Source organism: Canis lupus, chromosome 11 (genome assembly GCF_048164855.1).
Source record: "Canis lupus baileyi chromosome 11, mCanLup2.hap1, whole genome shotgun sequence".
NCBI classification, from domain to species: domain Eukaryota; kingdom Metazoa; phylum Chordata; class Mammalia; order Carnivora; family Canidae; genus Canis; species Canis lupus.
Window position 1 is genome coordinate 48750628 of NC_132848.1, and position 17934 is coordinate 48768561.

At 37.2% G+C, this 17934-nt stretch overlaps 1 protein-coding gene and 1 pseudogene across 7 annotated transcripts in view; both read right to left on the reverse strand.

Moving 5' to 3' along the window:
- The window catches only part of THADA (THADA armadillo repeat containing), a 332010-nt gene that overhangs the window by 265242 nt on the left and 48834 nt on the right, over positions 1–17934 (reverse strand). For all 7 annotated transcript variants that reach the window (XM_072768181.1, XM_072768180.1, XM_072768179.1 and 4 more), the window contains exons 21-23: positions 15835–15993; positions 14226–14383; positions 4872–4981 (exon numbers count right to left, since the gene is read on the reverse strand). In XM_072768181.1, coding sequence (XP_072624282.1) covers positions 4872–4981; positions 14226–14383; positions 15835–15993 — 427 coding nt within the window. The remainder of the gene's footprint in view (positions 1–4871; positions 4982–14225; positions 14384–15834; positions 15994–17934) is intronic.
- On the reverse strand, positions 16261–17781 carry LOC140600133 (iron-sulfur cluster assembly enzyme ISCU pseudogene; annotated as a pseudogene).

Sequence of the window (17934 nt, forward strand, 5' to 3'; positions counted from 1 at the left end):
AAGAAATAAAAGTGTTTTATTTAGACACATTTGCCAAAAGAGATGTGAATAAAAGTTTAGACAAGATTGTATATCACGAGTTGAATGACTTTTTAACCAAATCTCATACAGTACAGTCTATATTTATTTCTTTCTCAATCACATATTCCATAGAGACTCAGTCTTTCATTCTCCAGTGAAGTAGAGGAAATTATATTTTCATTATTATAATTCAATTGTTCATAAGAAGTCTTCTATTGAATTTAAATTATAGTAGCTATAATTAATTGATGAAATTTTAAATACATATTTAAATTACTTCTACCATCATTGTTGACATCCACAAGTTAGCATTACCATTTTATGACAAACTCTGCTAAATGTCAGTAGTTCATATTTTCAGGCCAATAATTGTTAATGATTGTAATTATTACAGTAAATGGTTGTAGGTTAAGTTACATTTCAATACACAGAACAATTCACATATATGCAGAAGACAATATTAAGCATTCACGAATCTCCCTTCTACATTAAGAATTGTAGTCAATAATTTAGTCCCCTTAGTTAAGATTAATTCATGGTTGTACAAATGAAAGCCAGGGTCCCTGGCCTAACACCCTACTTTAAGAGTCTATTCATTTTCACTGAAAAAACAACTTAAAATACAAAGGTCATAAAGGGTAAACAAGCAAATATAAATTTCATCAGAAACTTAACCTTCGAGTTATGACTTGAATGTACCTAACCACTTCAATCAAATATGTAGGCACGTACTTACGTTTTCAGAGTATACATGTTTCGTCAAATTCTAAATAGAAAGCACAATATACAAAAATCATATTTTAAAAAAATAATATACTGTTTATGTGTGTATATGTGCAAATGTTGCTTTTGAAAAGTTCCCAGAAAAAGAAAAATAGCATCTCCCATTCCCATTTATTCTTAGATGATTGTTTAATAGTGAAGTCAGTTTACATTTGAAGACATTTTGAATAATCCTATTAAAAACCAATTCAAACAATGTGGCTCATGTTTAACTCTTCAGTTATTTATCCATTAATCTCTTTAAGTGCTTCCTTCCCAACACAGCTGTAGTTCAAGAGGTGGCCAGCAGTTGGCCTCCATTTCAGTGGATTTTCATGAAAGCCCAGATTTCTTTTTGCAAACTTCTAAAAAGTTGTATGAAAAATAACTTTTTCATAACTTAAGAGGTTATAAAAAGCTTTCAAAAGGATCCAAAAGAAACACATTTTCTTTTAAGAATAAAAGCCAAACAAAAGGAAGCCACACACATTGTAAAGATGTTCTTTGCAAAACATTCTGTTCAGCAGATCTGAAATGTCTCCAAAGAGACCAAGAACCACTTGGTTTGGAAGCAACAGTTGAGAACTTGTAACAGGTTAAAAGCCAAGAGTGACAACCATGAAGAGATTTTTAAAGCAGATTAGGAGTGCCTGAGATACTGGGCACTGGGCCTTGCCTAGTCTCTCTGTTCCATTTATTTGGAATACCTTCAACTGTACCATTCAACCACCCAACATACAGCTGTTCAAAAGCCTCTGTCCTTGGTCCTCTGTTCTTTTCTCCTTTTACACTGTCCCCTAAAGACTACAATCCTCCTAACTATGATGGTTACAGTGACAGCTCCTAAACCTACATTTCTGTTTCTGTTATATCTCCCAAACTTAATCTCTATCTCCAAGTTTGACTTAAATATCTCCATCAGGATATGCCATTATTATCTCACATACAACACATACGAAACAAATTTATTCATCTTTATCAAACTAATTCCCTCTTTCAGTTTCCCTGTCTTTGTTAACATTAATCCCATTGTTCTGGTCACCATCAATCAAACCATAGAAACAATCATGGACTCCCTGGTGCCCTCCATCACTCACATTCAGTTGGTTCATGTGGCAGATTGCATTTTTCAAAGATGGCCACCACAGTATCTCCCATCCCACATGTATTTCAGCAACACAATCTTGCCACTTCAGCATCAAACACATAGTGGAGTCTAATTCCTCTCTCCCTGAATCTGGACTGGCCTTAAGATTCACTTACAACCAGAAGAATGTGACTGAAGCAATGCTATCAGACTCCTGAGGTTATGTCAGAAAAGACCATGAAAAAAAGAAAAAGAAAAGAAAATCCTGTGCCTCTCCTGCCTAGTTCTCTCAGAACTCTTTCTGGGGGAAGCCAGCTGCACACATGAATGCCAACTACCTTAACACTGTCCTGCTCAGAGACCACATGTAGTCCCAACCTGGCCCAATCTTCCAGCTATCCCACCAAGGTGCCATAATATGAATAAAGCCATCCTCGATCCTCTTGACCAGTTCATCTGCCAGCCCTATGCCACCATACTGTATTTAGTGTATGCTGGCAGATTCACCCAACTGAGCCATGCCCCTAATTCTTGACACATAAAATCATGAAATACATTATGTAAATGTATATTATAAATATAATAAAATCCACAGCTTCCTTCAAAGCATCAATAAGTTGTAAGTAGAGTTGTTACTATGTGGGGCTAAATTTTAACTGACATACCAGTTCTTTCCCTCCATTCCCAAGGCCATCACCACAGAGGAAGCTCTTGTCACCTTAGACCTAGATCATTATAACTGATTCCAGGCTCTCCTCACTATAATCTGCCATTACAATCTATCTAACCCAGTAGTTCCAACTGGAAAACTACTTTTACACACCAACACCACAATCAGCACCAATCTCACTGATGTTTTCCACTTGTAGAAAGTTTTATAATGCAAACTTCATCTATATAACAACAGCCAGAGAGCTGTCAATAGGGAAAATATTCTTTTTCTTATTCTTTTCCTCTTTTCCTTACTTTAGGGGAGAGAGATCAGAGCTAAGGAGATTAACTTTTAAACAATCTCACTGCCAATAAATGGAATGAATATAAACAGAACTAAGACGCTGTGTCAAAATTTACTATTTCTCTGTTCTACAATGCTTCCTATCATCTATTTCAGATAAAAAATGTTCAATGTCTTTTTCCCTCCCCACTACAGCAAACCTACTTTCTAAACATCCTTGATTTGGTCTCAATCTATCCAGTTATTTGGTATTGGCTACTAACACCATTACCATCACCACCAGCACTACCACCACCACCACCACCACCACCACCACCACCACCACCACAATAAGGATGGCTTATTCACTCCCCTAACAATATGCCATTCTGATTCTAGCCTCTGTACATCTGCTCAAAAGTTTCTTCCTTTCTCCTGATATCTACTTAAACCTTGATCATGCATTAGCATAAATGCCACCTCCTCCATTAAGTCCTACCAGCCTCTGTTGCTTTCTCTCACTATATTCCTACAGAATTTGTAAATTTCAGTAAAATTTTGACAATTACATTGGATTGTTTATCTTGCTCAAGTGTGTTGGTCTTTTTTTTTTTTTTTAAGATTTTATTTACTTATTCATGACAGACACAGAGAGAGGCAGAGACACAGGCATTGTGAGAAGCAGGCTCCATGCAGGGAGCCCAATATGGGACTCGATCCCGGGTCTCCAGGATCACACCCCCGGCCGAAGGCAGCGCTAAACCGCTGAGCCACCAGGGCTGCCCAAGTGTGTTGGTCTTACTTTCCAGGCTGGTATTTAGCTAACACACATCCATACATATAGCAATGTGGGTGCTGACAGCCAGTGTCTGTTCTGGTCAGTCAGTACTCATGACGCACCATCTATTAAATATTTTGAATTTCATCCCTGTTTATTTCCTACACTAAACAATACGCTCTTTAAGAACACGACCCTTAAAAAAAAAAAAAAAAAAAAAGAAGAGGACCCTTGTCTTATAAAGAAGTCCTATATCCTTCAAACCAAACACAGTACTAAGCACACAACTAGCATTCAAAATATATTTGACAACTGATTTGAAGGGAATGAAGTGTGCTGTGTTATGAGAAAAAATATTCCTAAGTCATGTCTACACTGGAAAGAAAGAATTGAAAAGATAATAAAATATTTTCAAGATCAGCATTTTAACCTCAGGGACATTTTATAATGTATCATTTAAAGATGTTCTGTGCAGCCCATAACTGCAAAATGCTCTATAAATGTTTTTACCAGGAGTGTGAAAAAAAAGTTTCAAAAATATTCAGGGAGTAGATGTCTTACCAGCCCAAAATAAAATGTTTGCTGAGGCTACAAGACTGGCAGAACTCTGCTTCATTTCAAAAAGTTTCCAGGCAATGGAAATGTTTTCCTGGAAAATACTACCTTTTATTTAGAGAACACTTGCCATGAACACTTAGTCATTAAATAATTTAAGGTTTCCTTACAAGCTCTTTGGAGGAAATCTATTATATGAATGAATGAAATTATCAGCACCTATAACGTCAAAAAAATACATTTGGCTAAATATATGAAATCTACCTAAGTATTTTTCCAGGGGGAAAAACCCTTGATAGGTTTTGGCCTGTTTACTTTTCTTTTACAATTTTCTATAAGATAAAATTATGAAGAAAAATACAAAATCCTTAAGTGTTTCTCTGTCTGTAATATACACAAATCCAAAAAACTGGAAGGCTTATTTTATTCCAAATGCCAAGTAATTTTCAAACATACAAAACAGTCATTTCATTCAATGAAATGAAATGGTAACTTCAAAACTATTTTTAGCAAAATCTTTGAGTTTGCTTCAAATCACCTTTCAATGAGAGAACAACTTGGTTTGGACATTTCACTCAATCATCTGCAGTAAATCATACAATGAAACCTAAGAAAACAATTTCTTCCAAGAGTTTGAAGCCAACTAACTCTTATTCTTTTAAACATCAAAAGATTCATGGTTCATACACTTAGTCTTTTAAAAACATACACAAAAGGATATTTGTTTTGTTTACCTGTTTAGTATTTCAGTGAGTTTCACAAAGCCAGTGTAAGCCAGTTCAAATGCTCCTCTGTGCCTGGACTGTAAGAGGTGTTGTTTAAAGTAATCCCCTATTTCTTTTACCTTTAAAACAAAATAAAAAATAAATGTGTGATTTATACTTACTTACATTTATAGATATATTTATGTCAGTAATATCATGTAGAACTCAGAACTAGATCTTTCTTTATTAACCATTTAGCACTTACTTTGTGACCGGTAGTTTTTTAAGTGTTTTTATTATCACATTTAATCCTCACAGTAATTCCACGAAATAAGCACTCTTACCATCCCCACTTTTCAATTGGGACAAGGCCCAGAAAGGCCAAGTAATTTATTCAAGGTCACACAGCAAGTATGTAGTAGAGCCGGTACATACAACCAGGCAGTTTGGCTCCCGTTGGCCGTTTTTTACTACTAAACTAGAGCTGCCTCCCTATGCCAGCTTCACAAACCTTGCTGTTTTCTCTGTTAGCTTGTATCACCCGACATCAACAGCAAATCACACAAAGTGACAACCCTCACTCATCTGGGCCTGGGTGAAATAATTACCTTTTTGTGTTAAAAAAAAAAAATCTTGTTCTACTGTGGTTAAAATATACTCAAGATTTACCATTGTTACCATTTTTAGGTGTACGGTTTCGTGGCACTCAGGCTATTCATATTATTGTGTAATCATCAGCACTACCCATCTACAGAACTTTTTTACCTTCCCAAACGGAAACTCCAGTCCATTAAACAATAACTCCTAGTAATCACCTTTTAGAAACATATAATTATTAATGGCAATGCAAGATTTGTGCAAAGGGACTCCTGAAAATTGAAAATTGACAGGCTTCACTCTGAGTCAGAACTATGGAATTTTCCAGAATGCTACCTAATTACTTTCTTACATGTTGCCTTTCTGCATGCAAGTTCAGACAAATTAACAAATGTGACAATTTATTTTAAAGAAGGCATGACTAACAATTAGTTGTTGATGAGATTTTGCACAGAATTAACTGGTAAACTGGGCTAATTATATTTTTATACCAGGAATATTTGGTGGCTATCAACTTTAGAAAATCCAAATTTTGTATAAAGCTCAGAACCAAAGCTGTAACTGGCTCTATTGATTCAAGTCTCCCCAGCAGATCACAGTACGGTGGAAAGGCAAGCTGTCCTAAGACAGCTCAGATATGCTTACCTAGAACACCTTCTCCCTCAGCACAGTGAATAGGTTAGTGCTCTGCACACATTGGAGATAGTACACAGTACAAGGTATAGTTAAACATTTGGCCATTGGCAAGTGTCTTTGTTTCCTCATCTATAAACTAGGAATAACAATAGTACTTGTCACGAATGTTGCATACTAAAATAAGTTAATAAACCTAAAAGTTCAGAACAGGCCCATAACCTATAATCCAATTCAGTCTCTAGGTTTCCAAATAGAGGATAAGTAAAGATGTACTCCATACTCAAAATATATTTGATTATAGAGAGGTAACAAGTGATACATTTAGAGAAATAAAAATCAGACATAAAACAACAAAGAATCAGAAAAGCAATATATAATAGGATTTTTAAAAACCTAACACTTTAAAAAAAAAAAACCTAACACTTTAAATAACCCAAGAATGCCAGGTCAGGTTCTTCAGCTCAAGTTTTCAGGTAAAGATCTGATGATACTTCTAATTTTTCATATTTTTTAAGAGCCACATACTACTAGCTATCAAAACCACAGTCAGGGCAAGCTTGATCATTTTCTCTTCAATCCAGTAATTTCAGAGCATATTTTGACCAGAATTATCAAGCCTTAAATCTGAATTTAACCCCCAAGCTAGATCTAATGCTCAATAATCCTACAAAAATGGGGACCAGAAGAAACTCCACTTAGCAAATTTGTTATGACTATCATTTCTATTATTAGAGAAATAAAAGAAGATTTCCAGTAAGGTATTTTTTTAAGCCACAGAAAATAAAAACAGGAAGCCCTAAAGATGGGTCTAACTTCTTCAATTCTTTTTTTCTAAAATGTTAGATAGTAAAACATACTGCAAGAAAACACAAATGTTAGCTATTAAAGTGCTTCTCTGTGAAATTACTAGAGTTCACCATCTAGTTCTTTTTTTTTTTTTTTTTTAAGATTTATTTATTTATTCATGAGAGACACAGAGAGAGAGAAAGAGAGGCAGAGACACAGGCAGAGGGAGAAGCAGGCTCCATGCAGGGAGCCTGACATGGGACTTGATCTCCAGGATCAGGCCCTGGGCCAAAGGCAGCACTAAACCGCTGAGCCACCCGGGCTGCCCCAACATCTAGCTCTTTTTTTTTTTTTTTTTTTTCACTATCTAGTTCTTAAGCAAAAATTTGATTTTCAGATTCCTTTATCCTAACTGCTTAAAGGGTCCTAAATCAAAAAGCATATAATAAAATCAAGGATTTCAGAAGTGTGACCAGTAGATGGTCTTCTTAAGGGTGGGCCTGAATTTTAGGTAATCCTAGCCTCAGGAAACAGAATGAGGTTCTAAAGACACAAGTGAAAAGTAGATAGTTTTCCCTCATTTCATTTTGGACATAATCTCCCAACAAACTCACCTAGGTAATACTATGAATTTTTGCCTTTGAAGAGAATATACAATGTCTATTAATCAGACAGTAAATATTTCTTTAGCACCTAATCAAATGCTTAGCAGCTTAGCACTAGGGTAGATAGGGAAGAACAAAACAAGACAACTGTCTTCAAGAGGCTTTCAGTTCAGACAAAACCAATATGCTGAGTGGTACCCACCAGACACCTAACAGCTCCAAGAAATGAAAGATCCGGGCAGCCCAGGTAGCTCAGCAATTTAGCGCCGCCTTCAGCCGAGGGTGTGATCCTGGCGACCTAGGATCAAGTCCCGCATCAGGCTCCCTGTATGGAGCCTACTTCTGCCTCTGTCTGTGCCTGTCTGTCTGTCTCTCTCTCTCTCTCTCACGAATAAATAAAGTCTTTTAAAAAAATAAATGAAAGATCCTTCTGCCCCGGAAATTAATTATTACAAGAAGCTTCAAAAGCTTCATGTTCAGACCTTGAACCGGATACACGTGGGTGAACCAAAATGGAAGAGGGTAACTAACATGAGAAGGGGCATGAGAAGGGTGACTAGAAGGAATGAATAAACATTTATTAACTACCTGCTATCTGCCAGACACTTTACTAGATCTTTCTATGAATGAACACAGAATATACAGAAGTTTAGCAGGCCTGGCTGAATGACTCTAAGGTTTCATACTAGAAAACAGTGGAAGAGATGGTTGCAAGTTGGGGATGGACCCCATTAACAAGGGTAGGAGGAGTCAGCAGGGCAGTGTGGTCTATGAGCAACTGGACAGGAAAAAGAGCCATGCTAACACCTCCCACTGGATAATCAGACTACAAGCAACAGATGTGGTCCAAACAACTTAGAAAATTAATGACAATAGTTAGAATCAGAAATAGAATTTTAAAATTTATTTTTAAAATGTAAAAATGCTCTGAAAACTCTGACCCAATCGTCTTTTTATTAGATGCCACTCAGGTCCAATCTAAAGTTCACAAAAACATGGATGAGGTTTTCACAAAGTATTTTCTTAATGAATAACACACATCTGGAGACTTTTAAAAGGGAATTAAGGTAAAAATGCCAAAAAAAAAAAAAAAAGGCACCGATTTCTATTCTTAAAATTAAATTCTAGTCACTATCATTTTAAATTTGCAGATCCTCATTCTAAATTTTCATAAAACCTATTTTTAAAAATATTTTAAAAAATTTATTTATTCATGAGAGAGTGAGAGAGGAAGAGACACAGGCAGAGGGAGAAGCAGGCTCCATGCAGGGAGCCCGATGTCGGACTTGACCCTGGGGACTCCAGGATGAGGCCCTGGGCTGAAAGCGGCGCTAAACCGCTGAGCCACACAGGCATCCCAAAACCTATTTCTAAGGCCAATTAACATGCTTTCTAGTTTTACAGGGCATACATTTCCACAGGGGAAAAGAGCTACCTTCCCTGTCTCTAGGCATCTGTAATTCACCAGTGGACAAATTAGAGGAGCTAAATGCTCATCTAGGGCCTAAAACCCACAAAGGGCAAATGCAAATGCATTTTTAAAAATTTGTCCTCTATCTATTGAGAGAAATACAGCTGAAAAATCAAAGCTAATTCCACTCATTATAAAGTTAGATCAACCCATGAGGCTTTAAGTACTGGTGAAATGTTTCTACAAAAAGCACATGTGGTAGTCAAGCTGTGATACTCTGGAGCCGGGAGGGCTAAGTGCAGGAACCCTACTCAGCTACCTTACTAATATAAGCTAATTAAACCAGTTCCTTCATCTGTAAAATGGGGATAAAATTAGAACCTATTTCAAAGGATTATTCTGAGAAATAAGTTAGATTACACATATAAGCATTTATTTTTTTTGTTTTTTGTTTTTTTTTTTTTTGGTTTTTTTTTTTGTTTGTTTTTTTTCATATAAGCATTTAGAAGAGTACCTGGCAGACTAGCCAACAATAAATGTCCATTTTTGTTTTTATTTTGTATCATCAAGTAGTGAGACTTAATCTCTTTTTTTAAAGATTTTATTTATTTATTCATGAGAGACTGAGAGAGAGAGAGAGGGGCAGAGACACAGGCAGAGGGAGAAGCAGGCTCCATGCAGGGAGCCTGATATGGGACTCAATCCCAGGACTCCAGGATTGCACCCTGGGCCAAAGGCAGGTGCTAAACTGCTGAGCCACCCAGGGATCCCCGAGACTTAATCTCTTAACCTTAATTTTGACTTTAGGACACAACCACTTCTTACAAACTTAGGAATGTCACTAATTCCACTTTGGTTAAATAGAACAGTTTATAAAAGTTTACATAACAGTAAGATAATTAATGTTTCAAACTGTACATTCTCTACAATAGGTATTTCTTACTAATAGTGAGGATTCTTCAAAGCCCAAACATTGCTCCCCTATGTAATAACAACAGAGATAATAGTTTTCTGGTATTGAGGGGTACCTGAGTAGTTCAGTTGGTTAAACGTCTGCCTTAGGCTTAGGTCATGATCCCAGGGTCCTGGTATGGAGCCCCCTCCCTTACCATCGGCTCCCTGCTCAGCAGGGCTGCTTCTCCCTTTCTCTCTGCCCTGCCCCCCCTTCCTTCTCTCTTTCAAATAAATAAATAAATAAAATCTTTAAAAAAAATAGTTTTCTGGTTTTTATACATCTTCTTACCAGCAGTTTATTCTTTGCTTTCTAGCAAATTCTTAGCCATGTGTCATTTTAACTGATGACCTTTACTTTTTAAAATGAATCTGTCTTGGATAGTATCCCTTACTACATTTCTAAGCCCTTCCAGGTCAGAGAACCACATATTACATTTCTTTATGTTCCCACAACACCCTTGTAGTACAATAGTCAATAAACAGGTGACTAAAAGATGTGTCTAATTCCATTTCGGGGGCACCTGGGTGGCTCAGTGGTTGAGTGCCTGCCTTCAGCTCAGCTCGTGATCCCAAGGTCCTGGGATCAAGTCCCACATCAGGCTCCCCGCAGGGATCCTCCTGCTCCCACTGCCTATGTCTCTGCCTCTCTCTCTCTCTCTGTGTCTCTCATGAATAAATAAAATCTTTAAAAAAAAAAAAATCCATTTCACAGCTTAAAATTGGTAACCTGCATTTAGTACAATTCAATGAATACTTACTCATAATTTCTAAAAAATAAAACTTGGCAAAATAAAAAAGGCAGTTTAAGACTTATAGATGCTAATACACATATCCCCTGTTGCAGCCCATTATAGAAAATTTTTTTAAATTTTTTTTATTTATTTATGATAGTCACAGAGAGAGAGAGAGAGGCAGAGACACAAGCAGAGGGAGAAGCAGGCTCCATGCACCGGGAGCCCGACATGGGATTCGATCCCGGGTCTCCAGGATCGCGCCCTGGGCCAAAGGCAGGCGCCAAACCGCTGCGCCACCCAGGGATCCCCCATTATAGAAAATTTAACACAGTAATGAAAGACACTGAGAAAATGTGTAAACCCATTTAGCCATGCACATCATAAAAATTATAACAAAATCTACAGTAGGAATTTTTAAAAAGTAGCTAACTTGTAACCATTGGCAATTATTTTTATTCAGGTGATTTCTGTGGTGATAATTACTAGGAAGGGGAAAGCAAATATGAAAAATCTACCCCAAAGCTTCTTTTTTAAGACTATTAGAGGAAATATATATGAGTTGATACTCTAGATAGAGGAAATTGCTTAAAAAAGTCAGTAGGCACTAGGTATCCAATATCCCTTGGAAAGAGGACCAACAAAATGTGTCAAGTAAAAGCTCTCCATCAGCAAAACGTCCAGCTTGAAACCTAGACAACACACATCAGCCAGGAAGTTGTGAGATAAGGTTGCTCCTACTGCCCACTCTTTAAGGGTCTCAACTTACATCCCTCAAAGTTGGTTTTATCTCTGCCTCTTATACAGGGACATTATGAAAGAACCTTTCATTAGGTGATTACCTTGCAGGAGGAAAGTCAGACATGCCTCTGAATGAACACATTTTCCTCTTGCTGAAGCCGTGGAGGACACACTGCTTCACAAGAAGTGATTTAGGGAAATGAATCATTTGCTAAAAAGCTCAGTAGCAAGTTACCTTACTGTCCTGTTGCTTGTAAAAGTCTGGTTGGTATGGGGAGCAGGGAAAATTAAATTTAAAGAAAAATTAAATGAGCAGCTCAGAACAAAGGCAGTACTGTGCCGTATCTGAACACAGGCTGGAAAGGAGAGCTGGGTTCCTGTCCCCTAACTGCCACAAACCAGCTTTGTGATCTTGGGCAAACCAGGTAACACCTGAGGGCTTCAGCCTGGCCCTGTACAGGAGGGCTGGATCCTATCATCCCTGTGATCCTTCCAGCTCTAACAGTCTGTGAATATAGCGAGGAATACTCAGTTGCAAATGGGCACCAGTCCTTCTCCTACTGCAGCAAATTGTAATCTTCAAAATGTATCTCACGGTTTGTGAGCTGGTTAGAAACCACCCTCATGTATGCAGGATTTCAGTGGTCATCCCTTCAACAAATGGCCCTAAAACTAGGATGGGATTAAAGGCACCGGGCTACAAAAGAAATTCTCCCAGCTGTCTACATTTGAGACATCCGATTTCACATTTTAATAGAATCATATTGCTTTTTCAAGAGTGACGGGCAAATGGAGAGTAAAAGAAGCATGAAGCTGACTATCAATATTTTAGGTTAGGTATGGAACAGCCTCCTCAACCATTGAGAGAAAAGCAGAGCACAGTTGTTATTATTCTTGGGAATAAGAAATGCAAGTCCCAGATTCTTCCCCAAAGTGACTTTTGCCTCTACGTCACTTTGCTGCCTCTGTCTGTGCACGTCTGTTGTAGTCACCAATCACCTAAGATACTGACTCCTAAATTCTTAGTTTTGCTGCTAGGTGCACACAAGCTGCAGTGTTGTAAGAGTGATTGTGCTCTGGGAAGGATAGTGGACCTCAGGATGGCCCAGCCACTCCAATGCAAATCATGTTCTTCTCTGTCATATACATATTTTTAACTCTTCAAAGTTTTAAGTACAAGGGAGTATTTTTAATTTAAAAGGATTTCACGGAAAAAAATCCGAGGTTTGAAAGTAGGAATTCTCAAGCTATATGAATAACACTAATTTCTTGATGACTGATTTTGACTAAATGCTCCTAAACGGAGGCATTTCTTCTAGTTACATCAGACACCAGAATAAAGTCTTCCATAGGCAGCAGGGTTTCAAAGTTGGAACGGTACACTCTTGATTGCTCATTCAGCAGTTAATTTCTTCGCAAACCAAAAATGTGATGGCACCACATGAACAGCAACATGGAAAAATGACTGAATCTCACTAGGGAAAGAAATTAATATTTTACAGAAAAAAACGAGATTCTTTTTTTTATTCAAGAAAACAGCCAATAGAAGAGTTCTCTGCTTTGTTATTGTTGCTGTTCAGTTTTGGGAGTTTTGTTTTGTTTTGTTTTGTTTACAAACATCTCTTTTATTTTATATAAATTCTCAATTCAACAAGGTTATCCTACATAAATTCAGAGGACTTGGATGCTATGTAAAAGATGTCAAGGCCAGATGGTTTTCACAGGAAGCTTTCAGGTCTTTCTCAACTACAGTAAAAGCAAAATATGTTTCCCTGAATTTTTGTTTTAAACACTATTCAACAAATCCCAAAAAACTAAATGTTTTAAACTTGTCCTTGAAAAGAAGAGTTGAACACTAAAGAGATTCTAGCACATGTTTACTTCTTAGTAAGATGGTGAACATCAGTGAAGTAATCATTAATCATAGCTGGATTCCTCAGCAAAGATGTTGGCATTGGCACTCCAGCTAGTCACCAGCAATGACTACAAGTAACTCTAGAACACTGACGCCTATTTGATTTGGAAGAGAATAAGGAACACAATGATGCCGGCAGTGTACTGTTCCCCTCGGCTGGTCTCAGGGCCTTGCAACATCACAGGCCCAGCTGTTAACCAGATGCAAGCACATGGCTGCAGAGAGTGTGAGAATAAAAATATTAGCATTATTTCCATGGAACTAGTCACATGGTTATTATAGAAATAATCAGCATTTAGCGTACTACAATATTTGTTTTGTTCCTAAATGTTGTAACTCCCTAGGGGAAAAATTATCTTTATTTGAAAAAGGTTAAAAATGAAAGTATTTGTTATATATCTTTGCTGGAAAATGGTGGGAAATAGATTTGTTGAAACCATATGGAAAGGAAGAGGGAATCAATTAAAAACAGAAATCTAATAAATCTAAAATATTTCCAAATGAAATGCTTGTGGTAAGCTAATTTCTTGTAAACACTGCACTCAAGTCACTTGAACAGTCCCAGATGGTGAACTGACTTTGTGGTCTTAAAATAAAAGTCAGCCAAAAAACCAAAGCGACTACAACTTTATTTCAATGTAGTGGGAAACAAGAATCCATAATCAACCAATATATTACATTTTTTCCTTCGTGAAATTTAAGAGGTTTGTGGGATATTACTAACTAGACAATGTCATTTAAATTTATATGTGCTAAATGGAGAAAAAATTAAATGACAATACTGAAGTTAGAAGGTAAAATCTACAATATTTATAATTTAGGAAAATAAAAATAGTTCTAAAAATGCCACAGTTGTGAAATGTACTACGAGGTCTAATTTCTATACCACCATGAATTTTCTTCAGTTGACATCTGTATATTGTATTAAAGAAAAATTCAAAACTCATCTTTTTTTAAATTGAGTTATATGACCGAAGTTATAGCAGGTGGAATAAACATCTACCCTACCTGCTCCTCTGTCAATAATCCATTGGAAGATTCTGGCACAGACTGCATGGGGAGAAGCTGGCACAGTGTGCCTAAAAGTAAAGCAACTTCCTTCATACTTCGCCAACAACATACCAGCACCATCTGAGCAGTTACATCACATGTTTTTCTTTCTTTACCTTAAAAAAAAAAAATTGATTGCAACACTAGACACTTGATTACTCACATTCCAAGTTTCTTAGAATAAGATTATTCATGATTTCCCCAAGAATAACCTGCTCAAACAAACCAATTGTTACATTTATTCATGAGAAAACAACTAACATTTGTTGAGCATGTGCTCCAAGTAAGAATCATGCTAAGTATTTGATATACTATTTTCAAAATAAATTTTAAAATAAAACACAATACCATTTCAAAATTAATTTCTAATTTTCAGAAATTAATGAAACGAACTCTTTCTGCCTCTTAGTCATCCATACATTATGACTATAATAAATATACTTCATTATACATCTTGGTGAAGGTGGCTGTTATATCAGTAAAGGGGCAGGATAAAACTTTTAAAATCAAAAGAAAATATAAATTCTCTTTCAAAATATATTTAAGCTCCACAGCCAATAAGCACCAATTATGCTTACTCTCTTTTTCTAGCTTTTAGAATATTTTAGTATTAACATAAAAAAAATCCAAGACAATTTAAAAGGCAAGTTAACAAACCAATATTTATAATACCATTTGTGTTAAGAGCCCACTAAACTAAAAGAATAAATGTACATATACATCAATACACAGAACAGACCGAAAAGCACATACAACACTCAAAAGGGAAGAAGTGGGATGGGGAGTAAATGAAGGACTTTTATTTTTTTGTTCTTTTTTTAAAGATAAAATGTAAACACTGAATTGAAATTTTAATTAAGGCTCTAAGTTGTTTTTAATTCAAATTTACCTCTGGGTTGCTTGAAACTATTACAACAAGCATATATTTAGATGTTATAGTGTGTAATTTAAAAAAAAAAAATCACAAAGAGAAACTTTTATGACAATATCTCCATCTAGTGGAGACTGTAGAATATGTAATAAGTCACTAAGATATTACTGCTGATGACTTCTTATAACATTATAGAAAATAATAAAATAATGAGAAAACAAGCAAGAAGAACACAACTTCTGGAGGCTTGATACAACAGAGCAGTTCACATTTTACTGGGTAATAAGGCTGATCTCCCTTAAGTCAAGGCTGCTTGACTATAAGGACCCTCACTGCAGACAACGAAGCACACCACTGGGAGAAGCTGACCGGGGCCGGAACCCAAGCTGACAGAGCGCGTCACCCAAGCTGACGAAGCGTCACTGCTCTTCCACCACCTGACTGCCAAGACAGGTGTTAGCACTCAAAGGCTTTCTGTTGTAGCACCTTATATACTGCACCAGGGTGCACCATTTCCTGGGAAAAGTCTTAGAACTTATTCTCCAAAATAAATCATTGATCAGCTCAAAGACTTTACTTTCTAGAAATGTTCTGCAAACATCTGCAGCCTGATTTAATATATAAAAAGCACATTTTGTACATTATGTCACTGAAATCTCCATTACAATATTACAATATTTACTTTATACATGCTACCTTTGACCTCTGCAGAAGCACCAATATTCTGCACACTGACATTCAAGTCTTCCAAATCAAAGCTATCATGTTCTTTGAGTATTTTGGCTTGAGTGAAGTAATCATTAGTATCTCGTGGCTGAATCTCATTTAGAATCGTCTGTAAGCGGCTTGCTGACTCTGAGGGAGAGAGAAAGGAGTGCATAAACCCCAGTTCCACAGCCCCTGCAGATTTCCCTTTGGAGTATTGGCCCTTGGGATTTTTTTTTTTTTTTTTTTTTTTTTTGAGAGAGGAAGAGGAGGAAGGAGGAGAGGAAAAGGGAGAATCTTAAGTAGGCTCCATGCTCATCGGGGCTCCATCTCACAACCCTGAAATCATGACATGACCCAAAATCAAGAGTCCCACACTTAACCTACTAAGCCACCCAGGTGCTCCAAATTTTATAATTTTTTTTGATCTTACGTTCCTTTATTATATATATTATATATGTAAATGTTTTATGTACAATAATTGGTTCTATCAAATAATCATACCAAGGCCTTCTACTAGTAATCTTCCTCAAGATAGATTCAGGTGAGATTAGGTATTTGCGCACTTTGTGGATTAACCACACTTGAGACTTCGTGATTGATTTCAGTTTTGAGGCCATGCACACAATTCAAAATATACACAAACTGGATTAAGGCGATAAAGTGGGATGAAAGAAAGCACAGGACTTGGAACGAATAAACTGTATTTTTCTTGCAGTAGAGCCACCATGTGACCAGCAAATGCTCTGTGCATCTCAGAGCTGTTTTACTGTAGTGTGAGGGGCTTCTGAACGCCTACAGTGACCGCGTGGCAGGTGTCAGACACTGCTGGACACTTCATTGAGGGCTCATTTCTTCTCTGCCTCTTCTTTCTTAGGTTCTTGTTTCAGTTTGTAATCAGCCAGGGCAGCCTTGATTGCATCTTCGGCCAGCATGGAGCAGTTTCACGAGGGGAAGGCAGAGCTCCTTGGCGATGTCCGTGTTCTTGATGGTCAAGGTTTCCTCCACCGTCTTGCCTTTTACCCAGTCAGTGGCTAAGGAGCTGGAGGCAATTTCAGACCCACAGCCAAATGTTTTAAACCTGGCATCCACAATCTTCCCCTTTTCATCCACTTGAATCTGTAATTTCATTACGTCACCACATGCTGGAGCCCCCACCAATCCAGTTCCAACATTTTTTGATGTCTTGTCAAGGGACCCACGTTTCTAGGATTTTCATAATGATCAACAACCTTCTTGTGATAGAGCCAGGCCGGAGCCAACAGTTCCCGGGCAGGCAGGCGCGGGCTCCGGAGCAGCAAGGCCAACGCTGCCTGCCTCAGACGGCCAGCTCCAGCCGCCACCATCTTCCGGGCTTGCGCCTGCCCAAATTTTATAATTTTTAATACTTGATAATCAAGTCTATTAGAAGGGACTCATGGGGTAGATAATGAGAAAATTATTTACATATGGTCTTCATGACACTTGAGTGTGCTTTTAAAATGCAGTAAAAATTTTACATTGGCTAAAGACAGGACAAAACAACCACCAGAAACTCTTCATAGGACAAAGACCACCATCTCATTTACATTGCTTTTCTTTTTTTTTTTTTTTTTTTTAAATATATTTTTTATTTATTTATGATAGTCATACAGAGAGAGAGAGAGAGGCAGAGACACAGGCAGAGGGAGAAGCAGGCTCCATGCACCGGGAGCCCGACGTGGGATTCGATCCTGGGTCTCCAGGATCGCGCCCTGGGCCAAGGGCAGGCGCCAAACCGCTGCGCCACCCAGGGATCCCTACATTGCTTTTCTTAGTGTTGTCCAAGAATCTCAAATATGGTGCTCAAGCATGTGAAAAAAGAACTAAACTTCAGGCAATTTTGTATGAAGAGGTAAGAAACCACCACAACAAAAACAATCTTTAATACAATATTGGACTGTCAACTATACTTCAATTAAAAATAAAGAAAAAAATCTTTTATAGCCCAGGAATGTTATACAGATGTTAAACAATCTTTAATACAATATTGGACTGTCAACTATACTTCAATTAAAAATAAAGAAAAAAATCTTTTATAGCCCAGGAATGTTATACAGACTTCAAATCTGA